This window comes from Scardinius erythrophthalmus (assembly GCF_964197995.2).
Source record: "Scardinius erythrophthalmus genome assembly, chromosome: 20".
NCBI classification, from domain to species: domain Eukaryota; kingdom Metazoa; phylum Chordata; class Actinopteri; order Cypriniformes; family Leuciscidae; genus Scardinius; species Scardinius erythrophthalmus.
Window position 1 is genome coordinate 4373122 of NC_138240.1, and position 22152 is coordinate 4395273.

Sequence of the window (22152 nt, forward strand, 5' to 3'; positions counted from 1 at the left end):
GTTATTTCCTAAAAAGTTTTTTTGGTATGTACCATGGTAGCACCTGCAAATGACTAATGCAAAAAATATGTAATTGAAGCTGTTGTCGTGTGTTTATTTTGAATCAGGATTCAGTTACTGGTTTTTAACAATTGCGCTTTACCAAGCAATGCTGTGGGAATATCCTGATTGTGCCTAGATATTAATGTTAGTAAATATTAAATTTGATGTTTTTTGTTTTATTTTTACCTCCATGGGATTTCCTTCTTCATCCAACACGCTCATTATAACTTCTACATTTTTGGGGGTCTTCTTCTTGCCACGATCAAATTCTCCTTGTAGCAGTGTAACATATATATCATTCCTTAGATAACCTGTAGAGACATAATAGTTGCACTAACTGAACTGTACATTAAGGTTGACTGGTAATGGTCACTAGAGGATCTGGGTGAAGAGACAACTGCAAATGGATGTACTAAAGTGGGTAAGAAAGGCTTTAATAGGACTGTTATTAAGACGAAGATGTTACACTCTGAAAGATGTGCAGACCAACCTGGCAGGATAATTTCAGGAAAGCCCATTTTCCTGACTATAGCTGTTGTGCGATCCACAAAATGAGGGTAATCTTTTTTAACCTGAAACACGTCTCCAGGGAGCAGCTTTAGGGTCACAAACAAACCTGAGATTAAAAAAAATATGCCATTATAAGTCGGACAGGTCTCGTCAGTCAACAAACTCCAGCCCTGAGGGTGAAGAATCTCTCAACACAGACTAAGTCATCTCAGAATCAATTACCGGACAGATAGCAGACAGGCAGACAAGACAAACAGACCAAACGAAAGACAGACAGACCAAACGAAAGACAGAGAGACAAGACAAACAGACCAAACGAAAGACAGAGAGACAAGACAAACAGACCAAACGAAAGACAGACAGACCAAACGAAAGACAGAGACAAGACAAACAGACCAAACGAAAGACAAAGAGACAAGACAAACAGACCAAACGAAAGACAGACAGACCAAACAAAGACAGAAAGTCAAGACAAACAGACCAAACGAAAGACAGAAAGACAAGACAAACAGACCAAACGAAAGACATAAAGACAAGACAGACCAAATGAAAGACAGAGAGACAAGACAAACAGACCAAACGAAAGACAGAAAAACAAGACAAACAGACCAAACGAAAGACAAAGACAAGACAAACAGACCAAATGAAAGGCAGGCAGACTAAACGAAAGACAGAGACAAGACAAACAGACCAAACGAAAGACAGAGAGACAAGACAAACAGACCAAATGAAAGACAGACAGACCAAACGAAAGACAGAAAGACAAGACAGACAGACCAAATGAAAGAGAGACAAGACAAACAGACCAAACGAAAGACAAAGACAAGACAGACCAAATGAAAGACAGAGAGACAAGACAAACAGACCAAACAAAAGACAGAAAGACAAGACAAACAGACCAAATGAAAGGCAGGCAGACCAAACGAAAAACAGACAGACACAGACAGATCAAACGAAAGACAGAAAGACAAGATAAACAGACCAAACGAAAGACAGACAGACACAGACAGATCAAACGAAAGACAGAAAGACAAGACAAACAGACCAAACGAAAGACACAGACAGACCAAATGAAAGAAAGACAAGACAAACAGACCAAACGAAAGACAGAAAGACAAGACAGACAGACCAAACGAAAGACAGAAAGACAAGACAAACAGACCAAACGAAAGACAGACAGACCAAATGAAAGACAGACAGACCAAACGAAAGACAGAGAGACAAGACAGACAGACCAAACGAAAGACAGAAAGACAAGACAAACAGACTTAACGAAAAACAGAGAGACACAGACAAACAGACCAAACGAAAGACAGAAAGACAAGACAAACAGACCAAACGAAAGACAGAAAAACAAGACAAACAGACCAAACGAAAGACAAGACAAACAGACCAAACGAAAGACAGAAAGACAAGACAAACAGACCAAACGAAAGACAGAGAGACAAGACAGACAGACCAAACTAAAGACAGAAAGACAAGACAAACAGACCAAACGAAAGACAGACAGACCAAACGAAAGACAGACAGACCAAACGAAAGACAGAGAGACAAGACAGACAGACCAAACGAAAGACAGAAAGACAAGACAATCCGTGTATCATTCGTTCAATCGTTTTTTGATTTAATATTGAAAGTAGAAAAATGAGAAAACAGTTCCTTTTTCGATTTTTCATTTTTTCCAAAAAACGAAAAACAAGAATTCAGCTTGATTTTTCGTTTTTCGTTCTGAGGTAGCAAAATTAATAAACAGCTGGAAAATTCGATTTCTACACGTGGGCGGGAATGAAACGCCCCTTTCCTCTGATTTGTCAGCCGAAGATCAAACTGTCCCGTCATCAGCTCTTCCTCAGTTCTGCACTGCAGAATAAGAGTCCTCCGTTGTGTGGATTCTTAACGCGTTTATTGCAACTACATTTAATCTTTTTTTCATCAAACAACCAGACTAACGAGTGGTTCGACACAACCCGTACTGGGAAATAAACTAGACAGGGCTTTCTTCTGTGTAGATATAAATTCACCTAACTTTATGCTTTGCATCAGCTCGGTATGCAGGGTAAATGACAACTGTTAGCCTAACATGGTCGCCCTCGATCGCCCAGTAATTTTTTTAAAATAATAAATGTAGATATAGATAATCAATATAATTAGTTATAAATTAAATATTTTAACACTTATAGAAAAAGAAAAGAATAATGCATTGACTATATATAGCCTAAGCCTAGGCTATATTAACATAAACGCATGAAATGTCATTCAGACTGACTATCTAACAACCGGAGAACAGAGAACAACATAGATATTAAAATACATACTCTTCTGAGTTTTATAATGTAGGCCTTATTGTGTTTTATTAAAATTTATTAATTTATATCTCAAAGATGTGCGCTTGTGCGCAGTGCACTGGGTCATGTTGAGAGGGAAACAAACGCATTTTTATTATTAGCCTATTCAGAAAAAAAACGGTAAATAAAATTCAACATTAACATTATAAACACTATTAATAACATATAGGCTATTTCTATGCGTATTTTACTTCCCCTTACCATTACTTCCCCTTTGACATTTGCCTATGTCAAATCCTTAAATGAATGGTATTCAGAAAACAACAAGAATAAAAAATAAGTAGCCACGTATAATAAAAATATAACCTAATAGCTTATAATAATAGCCTATTGTGTCCTTTATTATAAACAACATTTAGCCTATTTTAAACGCCAAGCCTAAACAAATTTAGGCTATTTGAATCGAAACTGAAACTGTACCGGCGTTGGTTCCATATAGTTTCCATATTTGCAATGCAAAATTTCGATGCTAACTATAATGTAAAGAAGGCTTTAAACTTCAGTCGAGTCCCAATATAGGCCTACACGTATAGGCTAAATCATCCTCTTCACAGCATGGGAAATGAGTTTGGATTAACTGTGCGGCACAGCCTTTATATTGTACAACAGACAAATTAAATTAAGCAGAATAACTTTTTATATATTTGGTTGACTGTGTTTTATTTTAATAATGAACAGGCTGCGATGTCAAGTTAGCAATGCCAGAAGTGAACTGATAATAGCCTATGTTGCCTATGTTGTGAGAGCGAGCGATGCGTCAGCGCCATCACTTGGAGTTGTTGCTCAGCAGGGGAAATAACTTCGTTATTCGTTACTCTGTCATTCGAAACAGTAAAAATTTATGTTTTTATTTGTTTACATTCAAAATGACTACAAAATGTCATGCCTTTGAAAAATAAAGAAAACAACATGATTTCTACTTTAGTGCGTCTCAGTCTCCTTGAACATCTTTCTGGCGCACACCAAAAATGAACCAAAATAGAGTGAATAGCCTTCGGACGCGCCTACTTTTCAAAGTCAACATTTAGATTATTTGAAGTAAAATGCATTATATAGTCACTCAGGAATAAAACTCAGCGTGGTTCATGATAAAAAAAAAAAAAAAAAAACTTTACAGTTCGGAAAATATGAAAATAGCAAACCCCTGGCACTTGAGAACTCTGGTCTACAAAGAAGAAAGCCCCGTCTAGTCTATTCCCCAGTACGGGTTGTGTCGAGCCATTCATTAGTCTCGTTGATGGAAAACATGAAAAAGTTGCAATAAACGCGTTAAGAATCCACACAACGGAGGACTCTTATTCTGCAGTGCAGAACTGAGGAAGAGCTGATGACGGGACAGTTTGATCTTCGGCTGACAAATCAGAGGAAAGTGGCGTTTCATTCACGCCCACGTGTAGAAATCGAATTTTCCATCTGTTTATTCATTTTGCTACCTCAGAACGAAAAACGAAAAATCAAGCTGAATTCTTGTCTTTCGTTTTTTTGGAAAAAAACGAAAAATCGAAAAAGGAACTGTTTTCTCATTTTTCTACTTTCAAAATTAAATCAAAAAACGATTGAACGAATGATACACGGATTCAAGACAAACAGACCTAACGAAAAACAGACAGACACAGACAAACAGACCAAACGAAAGACAGAAAGACAAGACAAACAGACCAAACGAAAGACAGAAAAACAAGACAAACAGACCAAACGAAAGACAAAGACAAGACAAACAGACCAAATGAAAGGCAGGCAGACTAAACGAAAGACAGAGACAAGACAAACAGACCAAACGAAAGACAGAGAGACAAGACAAACAGACCAAATGAAAGACAGACAGACCAAACGAAAGACAGAAAGACAAGACAGACAGACCAAATGAAAGAAAGAGAGACAAGACAAACAGACCAAATGAAAGGCAGGCAGACCAAACGAAAAACAGACAGACACAGACAGATCAAACGAAAGACAGAAAGACAAGATAAACAGACCAAACGAAAGACAAGACAAACAGACCAAACGAAAGACAGAAAGACAAGACAGACAGACCAAACGAAAGACAGAAAGACAAGACAAACAGACCAAACGAAAGACAGAAAAACAAGACAAACAGACCAAACGAAAGACAAAGACAAGACAAACAGACCAAATGAAAGGCAGGCAGACTAAACGAAAGACAGAGACAAGACAAACAGACCAAACGAAAGACAGAGAGACAAGACAAACAGACCAAATGAAAGACAGACAGACCAAACGAAAGACAGAAAGACAAGACAGACAGACCAAATGAAAGAAAGAGAGACAAGACAAACAGACCAAATGAAAGGCAGGCAGACCAAACGAAAAACAGACAGACACAGACAGACCAAATGAAAGAAAGACAAGACAAACAGACGAAACGAAAGACAAGACAAACAGACCAAACGAAAGACAGAAAGACAAGACAGACAGACCAAACGAAAGACAGAAAGACAAGACAAACAGACCAAACGAAAGACAGACAGACCAAACGAAAGACAGACAGACCAAACGAAAGACAGAGAGACAAGACAGACAGACCAAACGAAAGACAGAAAGACAAGACAAACAGACCTAACGAAAGACAGACAGACACAGACAAACAGACCAAACGAAAGACAGAAAGACAAGACAAACAGACCAAACGAAAGACAGACAGACCAAAAGAAAGACAGACAGACACAGACAGACAAAACGAAAGACAGAAAGACAAGCAAAACCAAACGAAAGAAAGAGAGACAAGACAAACAGACCGACAGACAGACAGACAGACAGACAGACATAAAACATGATTGGCCTTAAAGTGCTACTAAAATAAAAATAAAGTGAATTTTTTGTTTAAAATCAACTGTAAAATTTGTCTCTACCAAAGTTATCCAGTTTTCATTCTCTCAAAACCAAATACTCGACTTTCATACAACAATCAAGAAACTTCCACAAGGTCACATTTGTTGCCAGAGACATAAACACAAGACCAAAGATTATTTGCTTGGCCCTTTTGGTCTGGATTTACCCTGTCCTTTGTGGTTGACCTCTCGTGTTGCGATGACCTTGTTGAAGACGGCAGCCAGTGGCTCGTTCTCGCCAATGACACGAGACGGGATGAGAGGAGACATGATTAGCTGCCTCTGACGGATGTACGTTTCCATGGCAATCCTAGGAAAAGAGAGTCCAAGAGGAGAAGGACAAAACTGAAAGAAATAGCAAAATATAGCCTAGGGGTAACAGTGTATGATGGACTCTGCCAAAGATAAACAACAATGCATGAAGAAGTGCACAAAAAAAAGCATGAAAAGAGAAACCAATCATGTAAATGAAGGATATTTTAATCTCAAAAAGGACACACTCACTGTTGAAAAGGGATGAAATACTGCTTATCATCATCATCAATTTTCCCATGGGCAATATCTGTGATATCCATGACTGTAAACACAAAGAACAGGAGGCTATAGCTGATCCGAACCACAGATACATTACATTTAATTATTACATTCTGTATTGTTCAAATTCCTTTAGAGAGAGAAAATAACTAAGTATTAGTTTTGAGATGTATTCGGAGGTCAAATATGTGGCGCAAACTATTCATTTCAATTCTTTGAATATGTATTAATGTTGATAAAATATTTTTGACTAAAGATTTCTATAGACTAATCTTGAGTCTATAGAAACCTCAATATCGACTTGTGATATGCAAGCTTGAATGCCAAATGAACAGACACTAAATCATCTTCAAAATCAGATTATTAAATCTAAGAAAAACATCATTATTCTGTGATCATGCTGCCTACTAATAACTGCTTTTCCTGAAACTCTCATGTCTTTTAGCTCTCTAATTGTGTACCACCAACCATGAAAAAATGGACAAACATGTTCTCAACAAGATAACCCAGGTATTGTCTGTGCTCAGGATAAGCCAGTGATGCAATATGTCTTTGAGCTTACGGTAAAAAATTGCTTCAATTTTCTTCTTAAAAAATACAATGCAGGCATTCAACCTGATGTTTTTGTCTACAGTGAGTCAGCAGTAAAAAAAAAAAAAAAAAAAAAAGTCACAACACTTGACACAACGTCCTATTGAAACAAAAATAAACTATTTTCCACAAATGTGGGTCACCTGTAGGTTTGATACAACATCTATTCACAATGTAATCATTTCGTATGACATTATTGAGTTTGACCAAGGAAGATAATAAGAGTATAATTGGGTCTTTCAGCTACCTGCACAACTGGAAACTTTAAACTGAAATATGATAAACAGGAGAAAGAAAGGCAAGAGAACACTATAAGCTGCGAGATGCGAAACGTCATGCGTGCTTGACTTGGGAAAATCCATTTTTCTCAAAAACAAATCGGCAATACGGATAAATAATGTCTTTTGCTCAGTTATTTGACAATACAAGGCAGAGCAAAAAAGTAAAAGTGTTATCATCAAAATACTAGAGAAACACAGATTGTTGTGATTCTCTTGATGCAATTAAACCCTTGTTCACACACATCTGTCAAGTTAAGATCTATTACCGCACAAAATGAAGTTGACGCATCCCCAAGATCGTGAAAACAGACAAAAAGTGCACTCGCAGTAATGCACTCATAAGTGAAGCCCAGCAGACAAGACAGCTGAAGAGCTTAAAAGCAGACATGTGTCATTTGTATTGTTGTTTTTGAAGAACTTGTAGTCAGCAGAACAAAATGTGTGTTATTTGAGCTTTAAAGCTGTTTGTGTCGTCCTGTTGAGGTGGAAGGAAATCTGCCTGAAAACAGTCAATATTTTTGCAATTCTGTTCCAGGATACTAGTGGCACAGAAATTACTTATGGATATATAATGGCTACACTTAACTACCTTAGTTAACAAACTAATAATAAAAAATACTTGTCAACCATTTATTAATATCAGTACATTTAGTAATACATCATTAAAATAACATAAAAATCTATTAATATTATTTAATGGACCCGAGCGAACATGAACTAACACTTGTGTTTGTATTAACTAACATTAACAAAGATGAATAAATACTGTGACAAATGTGTTGCTCATAATTAGTTGCATTAACTAATGTTAACTAATTGGACCTTATTGTAAAGTGTACCATTTTAACAATTTAAAGGGACAAATACTTATGGTTCTAAACATATTCCGAATATGAAGATTGAAACGAAGAGAAGATCTAGGAAAGCTCTGGATCTTCTACAGCTATACCATCTATACATATTCAAGAATCTAGAACCTGCTACTCCAAACGGCCTCCTCAGCCCTCCTGTGTGTTTCTTTCCGTCCTTCAGCTCCATGCATCCCACACGGATGATCTGACACACCAGGAAGAGGCGCTGTCTGATGAGGTCACTGCTGCTCAGATCCTGAACACAGGGTCGTCACAGAAGAACAGCAGGTAACACTTACAACTATTCAAAACAATCCCATGCTTTTTTATTTTTATTTTTTTTAATCATTTTTAGAGTTGCTGTTCAAACGTTTGGGGTCAGAATGTTTGTTTGTGACAGTAAAGACTTGCATTATTACAAAAAATATATATATATTTCAAATAAATGGTGTTCTCTTGAACTTTCTATGCATTAAATAATACTGAAAAATGAATAACAGTTTCTACAAAAATATTTAGCAGCACATTTGTTTTCAACATTGATCAGAAGAAATGTTTCTTGAGCAGCAAATTATCATATCAGAATGATTTCTGAAGGATCATGTGACACTGAAGACTGATGCTGAAAATTCAGCTTTGATCACAGGAATAAATTACATTTTAAAATATATTCAAAAAGACAAACAGTTCTTTCAACAACAAAAAAATCGTACTGACCCCAAACTTTTGACCGGTAGTCAAAAAACCTGTTCTTACCGTAAAGAGTGCAGGAAGGTTGTTGAGTTTTTCGATCTCTTTCGGCATGCCTGTGCTGTCCCACCGCACCAGGAAGTTTTCACTGATAGGAAAATACAAAATGTGTCACAAAAATTATTTCCACAAAACTCACATTACTAACCAAACTAGGTCTGTGAAAGGTTGCCTTTATATGACAAGCTTATGACAAGGTCCACTTATAATGTTAAATGTTAATTTAATATTCATGACTATTTTCCACCCTCATCAAAAATCCAATGCTTTCGAAATGGGACACTTTTCAAGTTTGACTTTAATAAACAGTTTTAATGGACTCAGGATCTTTCGAGTTCTTGTTTTTATAATACAATATACCCTTTTAATTCAAAATGTCAAGGAAAATTTGATGATTCATGATGCAAGCTCTTAAATATAAAGGCTATAACTGAAAGCAAAGAACCGCATTGAGTAGGTGTATCTCGATGTATCTTTTGAAAAACTATTTCGTTGACTTGTAAAGAACAGATTCACTTTCAGTCTCTTGGACATTCTCTCTCTAACATAAAGCAACTCATGAAATAAAATAGCATGTTATTCATTGTCCAGTTTGTGCCATAATATTTTCACCACTGAAACCGACACAAGCTGCTCTTTGAGGAATATACTGGTGTATTTCAGCTTTTAAAGAACTAAATCAACTTTCTATTTCAAACAGAAGTCCATCGATACGAAGCGGACATTGAATACTTTTGTCCTTCTGCTTTTAAAAAACAAAACAAAAGGAAGAGACGGACTCACCTGATAAATTCCGACTTGTCAGGGTCATATAATGACATGAAGAGTTCTGCGTCTTCGCCGAGGTTGCATACAAAGTTTTTGAGATTCATTAGGATGCTGTACGTGTGCACGCCGCTGAAGAGGGCCTGACGCCGTTTCTCCAGGCTCTGAAGCCGCATCTACTCAAAAAGAAAAGAGAAAATACAGCACTGGACACAGAAGTAGTGGACAGTTTGACTGAAGTTATGTCATGGGTTTGATTAACAATGCTTGGGAATGCATTAGCTGTTAAAATGTACATCTGAATGCAATGGAAAAAAGCATCTGTTAAATGCAAAAAAAATGCATTGCATTGCAAAACAAATGAAATGTAACTTTCAAAAGACACTTGAGAGGAAAGCCAATGAGTTCTTTAAGTAATAATGTTTTGACATTTTTTATGCAAATAATGATTTGAAAAAGATTTTAGGACCAATTTCACAACAAACCAAACATAAAAACATGTTGATTAGGGGGGATTATTTATTATCAAGAAATGTACAAAGAAAACGCTCATACAAAGTCCAAAAATACCTTAATACACTTTTCAGTTGCAGGTCAATTTTAATTAACAGCCATAATTATTTTTCACCAGCCATGGAAATAACCATGCATTATAATAACTTTTACAATAATACAATAACTTTTGCATTATTTTTATTATATATATTTAGCTACAGTGCTTCAAAGGGGATTCATAAAAATTCCTTGTGCAATTAATATATATTTAGCCTATTTATTTGTCAAAACATAACAGCAGAATAACCAACCAGTGGATCAGTTTTTCTTTAGCAGTCCATTTGTATCCTTCCTAATTTGATTCTGACAGCTATTCCTGTGAATTTACATTGCAACTCAAACCATGCATTATACAATAAACAGCCAATTATTTTAATTACTCATCAAATCCAATTTGGCAATAGTCATGTGCTAATTCTGGACCCAGGGTTCAACAAGCAACTAGAAAGAAAATATTTTCCTAGTACCAGCGTGTATATTATACCAATTTGACCATGAACAGAGCAAAAACTTGTGTTTTACCTTCTCCTCCTGTATCCTCTCATCAATACTGAGGGATGCCGTCTCATGAGCCCTGAACAGACTGACCGTGCTGGTGCGTTCGGGATCTAATGTGTTTCCGGCTTCATCACGCACCACTAAATCGAGACCCAGAATCCTGTGCAACAGCCACAGTCACAGTTTACCACACAAGAGTGCTGACACATTCTTACTGTATTATCATCATTAATTATAAACAGTTGTATCAAAACATTCCATCAACTGCTTGAGGATATCAGTAAATCACATATACAGACATTCAAGCCCCTCAAATGAAAACTTATCAAAAGATCTGTTTGGTGAAACAACGTGAGGTTGGGGAGGCTATATCGCACCTGTTCCCATAGTCGATTTTCGCGGTGACTTTCTTCCTCAGCTCCACAAGTTCGTCGTTGGGAAGCGTGCCGGACACAATCTGCGAGCGGTACTCGATCAGACTGTAGGCCATCTGCTGAACGTTCCGGAAGAGCGTGGTCTTGTTGTTCTGGTGTGTAGACGAACAATTGATTAAAAATGATATCACAGCTTACAAAACACTAGGGATGGGATTTGTCTTTGTTGAACAAACACATTGTGGGAAGCTCTGTGTTGAGCTGAAACGGACGACGAGTTCAACTCAAACTAACCACAAATGACACAGGTGGGCTCACGTACCACGTAAAGCTTGTGCCATATTTGTGTCCATTCCCGTAGTGTGGCGCCAAGTTCCTGGACCAAAGGCAAATCTGTAGGTACGACAGTCTCTTGTTTCCTGTACATCAACAGAAGGTTAGAAGAAAAACCTGATTCAGTCAGGTTCTCAGATCATCAAATAAAAATGCCTTTTGCAGTTATTTAAACCGGGGAGAACCAAGCACTGATTTTCATCATGCTTTTTTCATTTTTTTGAAATGTCTATAAGAAGCCATCGTTATAAAAAGTATAATTTGGAAAACATTCGCAAAATTGCAACGCTGGGCTTTTTGGTTGCAGAACGTCATCAATATTATTTGATACACTAAGTGATCATTTTGAATTAAAAACACAAGTCAGCATATTTAATAATCTATATTTCAGCCAGTAAGCATACAGTCATGACAAGTTAAGAAATGTCACTAATGGACCACTCAAATAATGTATAAATATCCAAATCAAAGCATTTTTTAAATATATGTTATTCATTGAAATACTACTTATTTAAAAAAAAAAAATACATATACATATACATATATACACACACACACATATATATATGCTCCATTGCATGAAAACCAGTAATTTCACTTTAATGGCAATGAAAAGTTTATTAGCAAGTTATTGAAATGCCTTATTTTCAAAAATGTCACTGATAAGAGTACAATTAAAAATATAAAAATGCTCATTTAAAAGATAAATGTCAGAAAAATGTCACTATAATTGCACTAATTACACTCATTTTGACTATGACTAAACATGTTGAGAATTGAGAAAATGATTTCAGTTGAAACACTTGCTTAGAAGATTGTTAAATTTGGTCCAAAACACTCAGCAATTGTGTCAGCAGTGACCATGTTGTGTGACTTTGGCATGCTGGGAGATTCAGACTATATTTTCTTGCCAAATGTGTTGCTATGATACATTTCAGAGCATTTTAACCCATATTTATTAATCATGCATTATTTTAAAGGCAGGGTAGGCGATTTGTTCCAGAAAAATAGTTTGTTATGCTGGTTGAAAGTCTCTTCACATGCTGATAACAATCACTAAGTTAAGTGGTCTAACTGTATTTTTATATGTATATATATAATCTGTGGAAGGCATAGGAACATAAAATGTTTGTCCAATCATTGCATTCGGTCCGAATTCAATGATACGATGTCCTACCTGCCTGTCAACGTATGCATTTCAATATCTCCGCACACCTGTTCGCGCAGACATCACGTGACGTCATCACTGCGATTCATGCTATGCAGAGTTAGACAGACGTCAGTCACCAAGCGCCGCAAACGAAACAGCAGCCGCCTTATACAGCTGACAACAAAACAACCAGCTTATGCTGCGTTCACGCCATAACTACTGTCATTTGGAAGAGATGAAACCCGTGACGTTATACTCGGAGCTGTTCGTGACTTGAATTTATGCGTTTCAATAGCAACACTATCAACGTCGAAATTAATCTGCAGCAGTCAGGTGGTACAGGTCACAGCTCTTTAAAGGTGCATTGCGCAACATTTCATGTTAAAAATACCCGTTTTTCTAACCCATACATGCTTGAACAATTGCCTGATGGGCTGAATGAGCCCTTCTCTGATCACTGCGATTGCCTCTATAATCCTGTACAGTAAAATAAATAAGAGGGATTCGGGTCGGAATTTGAGACTGGGCCTATTAAATTGCCTATATTGCAGTTTCGCTTCTTGCCAGAGGGGGCATAGTTCTGCAAAAACTCAGAGACTTGCGCAATGCACCTTTAAGTTATGTTCATTATTATTGTAATGTCATGTGCTTTGAGACATGAGGAAGTTTAATGCCGTTTCTCGTCTCATGACTCTTTTTTTTTTTGCTCCTTGCTCTGCGTGTTTTTGTGTTTTTAAGGAGGCATGGCTTTGGAGACACTCTGAAGGGAGGATTGGATCTCATGCTTTCAAAAATAACTTGCTATTTCTAGCCCCTCCGAAAATTGCCTACCCTACCTTTAACTGCTTTGAACAAGTGTTACAATCGTGCAACAGTGGGTGTCAGAGTAAACGAGAAAACTACAAGCCACGGTTGATGACTAGAACTGTAGATCTTTCTGACAGCACATGATTAAATAAGTGATAGACAATTTTTCATTAATGCATTATAGAGCATAATTAACATATGATCTGCCTCTTACCCAGTTCCCTCAACTTTCGCTTCTTTCAGATGAATATAGTTGGCAGGGAAAATGCCCTTTGAAATAAGACAAAGAAGCATTTGTGAGAACCCACGCAATTCATTCCGCCTGCTGCAGAATGTCAGGTAATGATTAGATTGTCATTTTATCAGTAGGATGATAATTATCCCAACACCTTTTGTGATTTCTGTCGTAGTGTGTATCCTCGGTACCACCCTGGGAGAAGGAAGGAAAAAGAACAGATCTTTTTAGAAAGATGATGCCACATGGCAGATGCTATGTTCTATATTATTAAAATAACAGAATAAGGCAGATGTTCTGTTCGGATTTAACAATATCACGAGCGAAAATATTGAAATAAGGCAGTTGTAAATAACAAAAATCAGGTTTTCTATTTTTAAATAAATCATATTTACAAGAAGAGGGACATTAATGCAAGCACTGCAAAGTCATAATTATCAGTTGGAAACTCTGTATTGTCTTTAAAACACAGCTTTCCGAGTTGGGGGTGTAAATTAAATAATAATGGTGGAAGCTGATTAATGATAATGGTAATATAATAAAGTTTTCATTGTGAATGTTGACTGTACAAATTAGTTTGAGAGCATTTTGTGAGCTGTTGAAGAAGAATATCTATAAACCTTGCCAGAAAATACTTAGCGAGTTTACAAGGATACAGACTTACACAAAATGTCCAATCATTCTTTGTTGCAGTGCAAGAATGCTAAAATGCACAGATAAATCAACAATTGTGTGCATAATGCACAATCCTTTCCTATTCATTTTGTTGTATTGGTGCTAAAAAGTTTCCTGTCCTTTTCAGCAAGTAAAAAAACGGAAATTAGCCAATCTGTCCCATTTTAATCAGACAAAAATCACGTGAATTTACATCACATCTTTAACTTCCACACTTAAAGGTTTAAGTCCATCACAGATGGAAAGGTATTTTGAAATCAGATGGTTATTTATTTTTTTAAGCTGCATGTGGACAGCAAAGTTAAAAAGCCTTGTCCACAAAAATATGAACCAGCCCAACTTTTCAACATAATAATCAGAAACGTTTCTTGATAATATTATAATGATTTCTGAAGGATCATGTGACACTGAAAACTGGAGTAATGATGCTGATAATTCAGCTTTGACCACAAAAATAAATTACATTTTAAAATATATTCAAATAGAAAACAGTTATTTTAAATTGTAATAATATTTGACAATATTGCAGTATTATACCCTCAAGTCATTGCAAACCTGTATGACTTCCTTTCTTCTGAAGAACACAAAAGAAGAATGTTTTTATTATTATTACTTTAAATGTCGTAACACAGAAAAAAAGAAAGTTTTACATATTTGCAATAACATGCGGGTCAGTAAATTCGGAGGCAATTTATATTTTTGTGTGAACTGTCCCTTTGACACCAGCTTAACGGTCCGAGAGAATAGAAAATGGTCATGGAAAAAAACTTTTAACATTATAAGTGGACTTTGGTTAAATAAACTGCAACAAAGTGTAAAATATGATCCCTTTAAATCCTCTAAGCAAATGGTGCTTAATTTGTGTGTTCAGGTCATGTGTGAAATCCATTCATTCAAACATCTCTCAAAGCTACACCAGAACTGGGATACCCCAGATTAAGTGTTCAGTGCAAGTGTGAACACGCAATCAGAAAGTGTAGGTGGACGTGTCAAAACGTGTCCAAGAACTCAACACTCACCTTCAAACGTCTCAAGTATGTGTACCGTGTCCCCAACCTGAAGACTCAGCTCTGGCTCTCCTTTGGCATCATAGTTATAGATAGCTGAAATTTAGACAAGAGTGTGTCACAAAGAGAAAACTAAAAACAAAAACAACAAGGCTGCTGTCTGTCCTGTGAAAGAGGGAAAAAAAAACGACAGCGCACAAACTGTTGCACAAGTTCTTAAGAGGAAAGTTCTCAAGTTCTGCAGGGAAACAGCCACTTGACATGTCTGACGCCTATCGGAATGACTCAGATCTTCAAACAACGTCAAATGTAACCCAAACTCCCTGTGAGATTACAACTAAAAACGATTTTCAGAATATAATGCAAGTTTATTTTGCCCTTAAAAACATGCCATCATGACGCAAGGACGTTGCTTTGCAGTTGATAGGGTGTTCAGGGAGGTTATACTGGTCAAAAGAGCACACATCATCTGGTGTTTACTAAATTAGCGTGAGAGCGCAATTCCAAAAAAGTGCCAATGAGAGTGAAAAGCTCTGCTCGTGATCGACTGACAACGTGCACAGGCCAAAAGAGGGTTTGCTGGCACAAGCTGTTAGTAAATCTGACCCCAAGTCTTTATAATATAATAAAGGTAACTTTAAAGGCACAGTATGTAAGTTTTGCCGCAAGAGGTCGCTTATTCAAAACAATAACAAAGGCATAGCCTGATGATGCTGTGAATGAGCATGGAATCATGGGAGTTGTCATCTTAACCTCCACAGCCAATGGAAACATCCAACAGGACTCATGATCACGGGTTATCGTTTATATGACGTCACTGGCAAGGCGCCGCAATGACACGGACCGTTGCACTGGTTAAAACAGCTGATTTCTCTGGATTTAAACATTGTTGGAAACATTTGAGATAGTGTAAGTACACAAGTCAACAAAATACATAACATTGTTTTGATGGTTTTTGGACATTTGAATACATAAATCTTACATATTGAGCCTTTACCTATACTATATAATAAAAAAGAACTATTTTATTCCATAAATTGTTTTAAAAAATGATATACTGTATGTTGGTAATTGATTAACTCACTTATGATTGCTTGTAATTAATGATTTGATGATGATTTATTTTATGATGCTGATTGTTATGTTAGATCCTTTCTTGGCACACTTAAAATAAACCTCAACCTCAAAGATTCAGAGACAGCAATATTAATAGTGACGCTTGTCTTAGCAATATAAGTCAATTTCATCATGCTGTAGGGGATACAACAGACGACAGGAGAGTTTGTGATATACTTGGATGCAATATTAGCTTGAACAAACAGCATCTGAAATGTTGGGCACTGTACAAGTGCGGATTTGTGGAATGTGAACACACTAAGAGGTGCTGAGTGCTTTCCTCATACTAGTAGTAACATTTTTGGGCTGTTGAACTGCAGATGAACCTGAGGGTGCATGTCTGAAGGACAACTAGTGGGAGTGCAAGATTTCTTTGTGCCACGCATCTGCCTCCACACTGCCTTCCATCTGCTACACACAAAAAATGAGAGTATGTGCATACAAAGATGAAGTCTAGGAAAGTTTAGCACACTAACACAATTCTGTTTGCGTCACTGAATCGTTCATTTCCTGTTTATCACGGTAAAGCTGTTTTGTATAAAGCTCAATATAAATAAAGGTAACTTGACTTTCCTCATTCCGCATTCACATATTAAATTACATTAAAGAAACAGTGTCATGACAAAGCAATCACTGAAACATGATTGGCTGATACTAGGGGTGGTCGATAAACCAGTTTGTCAATCGATGTAACTAAACTGAACAGTATCGTATCTCAATTGTGCAAGCACATGGGTCACTTTAAGCATTCCCTGCGAAGAAGAAAATGATCAGTCGCTAAGCCTCGCCACATTTACTGTCTCTAAAGCTGTCAAGCCCTCCTACTAGCACTTCCTCGAAAGCTGACGTCAAACATGAATAGAAGCAATGGAATTGAGTGAGCTACCACTGAAATTATTAAATAACACATTATATACAGTACCAGTCAAAAGTTTGGAAACATTACTATTTTTAATGTTTTTGAAAGAAGTCTCTTATGCTCATCAAGCCTGCAGTTAAAAAAAAAAAAAATAAATAAAAATTCCTTCAGAAATCATTCTAATATGATGATTTGATACTCAGTTATTATCAATGATGGAAACAGTTGTGCCGTTTAATATATTTTTTTGGAATACTTTTTTCAGGATTCATTGATGAGTAAAACGTTAACAGCATTTATTCATAAAAACAGCATTTATTCAAAATAAAAACATTTCTAACAATATAAATCGTTACCATCACCTTTTATCAATTAACGCATCCTTGTTGAATTAAAGTACTAATTTCTTAAAAAAAAAATAGTTATTGTTCCTAAACTTTTGAACGGTAGTGTATATTGTTACAAAAGATTTCTATTCTAAATAAATACAGTTCTTTTTAACTTTTTATTCATCAAATAATCCTGAAAAAAGTATCTCAGGTTATAAAAAAAATATTAAGCAGCACAACTGTTTCCAACATTGATCATAAATCAGCATATTAGAATGATTTCTGAAGGATCATAAGACACCAAAGACTGGAGTACTTGCTGATGAAAATTCAGCTTTGCATCACAAAAATAAATTACATTTTAAAGTATATTAAAAAAGAGAACCATTATTTTAAATTGTAATAATATTTCATAATATTACTGTTTTTTTTTTGGTTTTTTTACTGCAGGCTTGATGAGCATAAGAGACTTCTTTCAAAAACATTAAAAATAGTAATGTTTCCAAACTTTTGACTGGTACTGTATATAAAATTTTCTTAAAAATCATTTATAAATTCAGTCCAGTGTGACCAAATCTGTGACATATTTAGAATAAAACCAGTTATGTCTATATATTTCATAGTAAATTAATACTTTTATTCAGCAAGGATGCAATAAATTGTGCACAAAGTGAGAGTAAAGACATTTTAAAATGTTTAAAAAAAAATATTTTAAACAAATTATGTGCTTTTTCTATTCATCAAAGAATCCAGAAAAAAATATATGCATCACAGTTTTCATAAAAATATTAAGCAACAACAACAATGAAGACTGGAGTAATGATGCTGAAAATTCAGCTCTGTCTTTACAGGAATAAATTACATTTTTAAAATAAAATATATTGAAACATATTATAATAGAAATTAGTTATTTTGAATTGCAATAATATTTCACAGTATTTTGTTGATCAATTAAATACAGCCTTGGTGAGCATTAAAGACTTTTGAACAGCAGGGTATGTATAAATGTTTTGCTTAAATCTCCCACTCATGACGCATTAAACAATAAAAAAGATCAAGTACAGCTAAAAAATAATGTTATTTTTCAATGCCACACTATCTACAGCGCGATGACACTCAGCCCAGGGGAAAATAGCTCAGGTCTTGTTCAGGCATGCGCATCGTTCAGTTCAAATAAAGACTCATAGATAAACCAAAAAGCTTGAGGCTACGTTTCCTAACATGCTTCCACTAGCGCACTGCAGATCTCAAGCACACTCAACTGAGAAATCTGTCCGCTTCTTTTTCACGGCAAAGTATGGAGCAACTTCTTTCGGTTTAATCTACAGCTGAGTTAGTATAGAACAGGTTCATTACAATCTGACATTCTGTGCACATTGAAGAAAAGAAAATGTGCTACCACCATATCGCACAACTCGTAAAATCAGCACATAAACTTCGGTCTGGTTCGCTCAGATTAATCATTTATAAGGTGCATGAAATTTCCTGTCCACACCCAAACGAATCTAGATCTCAGAGGAGTGTCAAACACAAAGGAGAATTTCACCACCCCAGGTTACATTTAGAACATATTAAGACTTTTTATCACTTAAAAAAAGCTGTCACGGTCTTCAGTTCACACACTAGGCACCATTTGAGCGTGTGATTTGTTGTTGGCCAAATGGGTCATAGAGGTGTCACAGTGTTGGCCTGGTGCATGCTGGGATGTGGGCTCTGCTAACAGGCTCTATTCTGACCGTCTTTGTGTAGGCTCGTCTATGACATCACTGACAAGCAAGTCACACACTAGCACACTGCCATTTGTCATTTTGCCATAAGCGTTTTTATGCGCTTCTCTCAAGTACCACGATGAACCGAGCTATTTCAAAGAGTAAATATGTGATAGCGCTTCACAAGGGCAGTGAGACTAATGCCTTGTGGTTATAGTGACAAGCAAAAAATGTGCTGAAGTCATGGTGCAAAAACAGCTTGAATGAGTGCGATTAGAGTTCAGAAGCAACAAAAACATTGGTTACACTTTATTTCGATGGTCCACTTACACATTCTCCTAACTAGAAGTAACTTATAATAAGTATTAGTAGACTGTTTGGTTAGGGTTCTGGTAAGTAGAATACATTGACAAGTAGTTGCAAAGCTACTCATAGTCAGTAGAATGTCTGTTTGTGGAGCTTCAAAATAAAGTGTTATCAGATATTAAGCAGACAGTCTACTAATACTCTAATGACTGCTAGTTGACATGTAGTTGCAAAGTTACTTATAGTAGGCCTAAACGTCTAAAGTGGACCATCGAAATAAAGTGTTATCAAAATATACTTATATACTAAATATATTTATAGCATTAATGAAATGTTAGTGAATACAAATGTTCACCCTAATGTACAGATGTAACTTTCGATTTAAGAAATGCATTCGTAAATGTTGAGATTAACATTAACTAAGCCTATTACATGCTGTAGAAGTATCATTGTTAGTTCATGTTAACTAACAAATGAAAACAAATAAAACCTTATTGTAAAGTGTTACCACAAAAAGCACCTTTAATTCAAATTCCTCAAGTGTATGTTAAAGTCCTCGGGCAGGAAAAACGGCTGAGTATGAACCAGACTGCTTGATGTCTGACCAACAGATTACATATCCCTTAAGAACATTCCACCGCAACAATCGATCCTGTGTGCGTTCAACTGGCCAGCTGACCACTCTTGGCATAAACACTAAGTACAGTATCGCAACAGAGCTACAGAATAAATACGTACATCAACCAGCGACAAAAGTACTCCAAATATTAAAATGTGCTCTGAATCTGTTATCTAACATGTACTGTATGACATAATGTAGTGAAGAGTTGAATATGGGTGTAGAGCCTCTGAAGAACATTTTTAAAAATCTTACCGTCCCTACACTTTTGAACGTATAAGTGTATGTTTTTTGAAAATCATGAAAATCATAAATTCAGTCCAGTATGTCCAAACATTGCACATGCCGATTCAAACCATTATCAAAAGTATATTTTTTATACATTGACTGTTCCAATAAATAAAAATGACATATTCACACACAATATATATATATATTAGTGCTTTCAAATCGATTAATCGCAATAAACTGCAACTAATAGCATATATATATATATATATAAACTAATTATGTTAGATGTAATTAATCGAGAAAGAATGCTTAAATCTCCCACCTCTAGCTGATGCATTAGCATTAAATATTAAATGTACTCCCTCTCCAGACACGGTAGCTATCAGATTTGCTCTTAATTACTGTTTCAGGGCCAAGTTTTGTTGAATGTGTAGATAATATTAAGTGTGTTTTTTTTTTTTTTTGGAGGAAAACATGAAGAAAACCAAGACTGGACAATTGCATGAAGCAAGCAGAGCATTTGCTGTGTTATGATATCTTTTGAATTTGAAGTTGATTTAATTTCATAGGTAATAGCTTTAACTGTCCTCAGAATTGAAGTCATTTCAAATGAAGCATGTGACATAAATTGGATAATTGGAAAAATAAATGCAAATTGAAATTGAAAAAAATCAATTCCAGGGAGCAAATGTTGCTCTTGAACAACAAAAGTAAGAGCAAATTGCAAATGCACAATTGGGTACTATCAACTAAAAATTAAACTGCACAAGGGTAGTTTACATAAAAAACTAGTTTTAGATGGAGCGTAGCCTGTTGGCGGACCACAAATGTATGCAAATGTCCTTTATTGTTGTTTGTGTGTGGGTTGATAAGGGCATTTGCGAAACAATCCAGCAAGTGTACATGTCAGTGAGCAGTGAGAGATAAAAGAGTTCCTTCTGCTTGGCTTTATGGGTGTGTTAACCTGAGCTCATGTGCACAGATTAATGTGACTGGAAGGGAAATGCTGTTTATGACTGTGATCACTGTAACTCTGGCCGCACTGCTGCTGTATTTAGTGTAATTGTATTGTCCTGTCAAGCCTCCAGGAAAAAACATTCACTGTACTGTGTACTTATATATACAATGAAGCAAAGTATACTAAAATAAACATGTTGTTTGTGACCATAAAGTGCAATGAGATCCCCATCCAATCTTATGAAACAAAATGTCAACAAATCTAAACCATTTTGTTATATTAAACCATCTGAGTAGTTTGTGTATAATAACTTGACAACTTTTCATACAGGTATCATTAGCGCGTGTGTGTGTGTGTGTGTGTGTGTGTGTGTTCAGGTAAAGGTGCGGCTGAACGCTCCTCAAACTCCAACGCAAGTTTACAGAGTGAAACATAGGGTACAAACTAACGGAAGCGCTTTGAAAGTCACTCACCCACTCCGTATTTCTCTCTTTTAGTGGGAATCCAGAGCGTCATGGCAGGAAAACTTGAGACAAGTGAAATTAATCATATGAACAATAATAGTGTTGTGGAGTAGCAGGGCTGCAGCGGTCCGAACATCACAGTTCCGGTGTTACGCAAAGAACGTGCGTGTGCGCGCGCGTGTGTGTGTGTGTGTGTGTGTGTGTGTGTGTGTGTGTGTGTGTGTGTGTGTGTGTGACGCGCCCTCACTCTTTCACACATACAGAGAGTGAATTTCATTGAAATCTAAAAGTTTATGCATTCATTAATATTCATTTTTAAACACAAAAACTGCTAAATACTAAAAGTTGTCAGGACATAAGGTCAATGTTTATAGTTAAGATTTGGTTATGGGTTTAAAATTAGGTTAAG

General features: G+C 36.1%; 1 protein-coding gene across 2 annotated transcripts in view; it reads right to left on the reverse strand.

Moving 5' to 3' along the window:
* Positions 1-21947, reverse strand: part of dock5 (dedicator of cytokinesis 5) — a 63333-nt gene extending 41386 nt beyond the window's left edge. For both annotated transcript variants that reach the window (XM_081350009.1, XM_081350010.1), the window contains exons 1-14: positions 21753-21947; positions 15165-15248; positions 13625-13665; positions 13450-13505; positions 11268-11364; positions 10949-11097; positions 10596-10731; positions 9537-9694; positions 8760-8841; positions 8130-8259; positions 6251-6323; positions 5914-6056; positions 533-658; positions 229-353 (exon numbers count right to left, since the gene is read on the reverse strand). In XM_081350009.1, coding sequence (XP_081206135.1) covers positions 229-353; positions 533-658; positions 5914-6056; positions 6251-6323; positions 8130-8259; positions 8760-8841; positions 9537-9694; positions 10596-10731; positions 10949-11097; positions 11268-11364; positions 13450-13505; positions 13625-13665; positions 15165-15248; positions 21753-21795 — 1443 coding nt within the window. In that variant the 5' untranslated portion in view covers positions 21796-21947. The remainder of the gene's footprint in view (positions 1-228; positions 354-532; positions 659-5913; positions 6057-6250; positions 6324-8129; positions 8260-8759; positions 8842-9536; positions 9695-10595; positions 10732-10948; positions 11098-11267; positions 11365-13449; positions 13506-13624; positions 13666-15164; positions 15249-21752) is intronic.
* Positions 21948-22152: the final 205 nt, after the last annotated feature.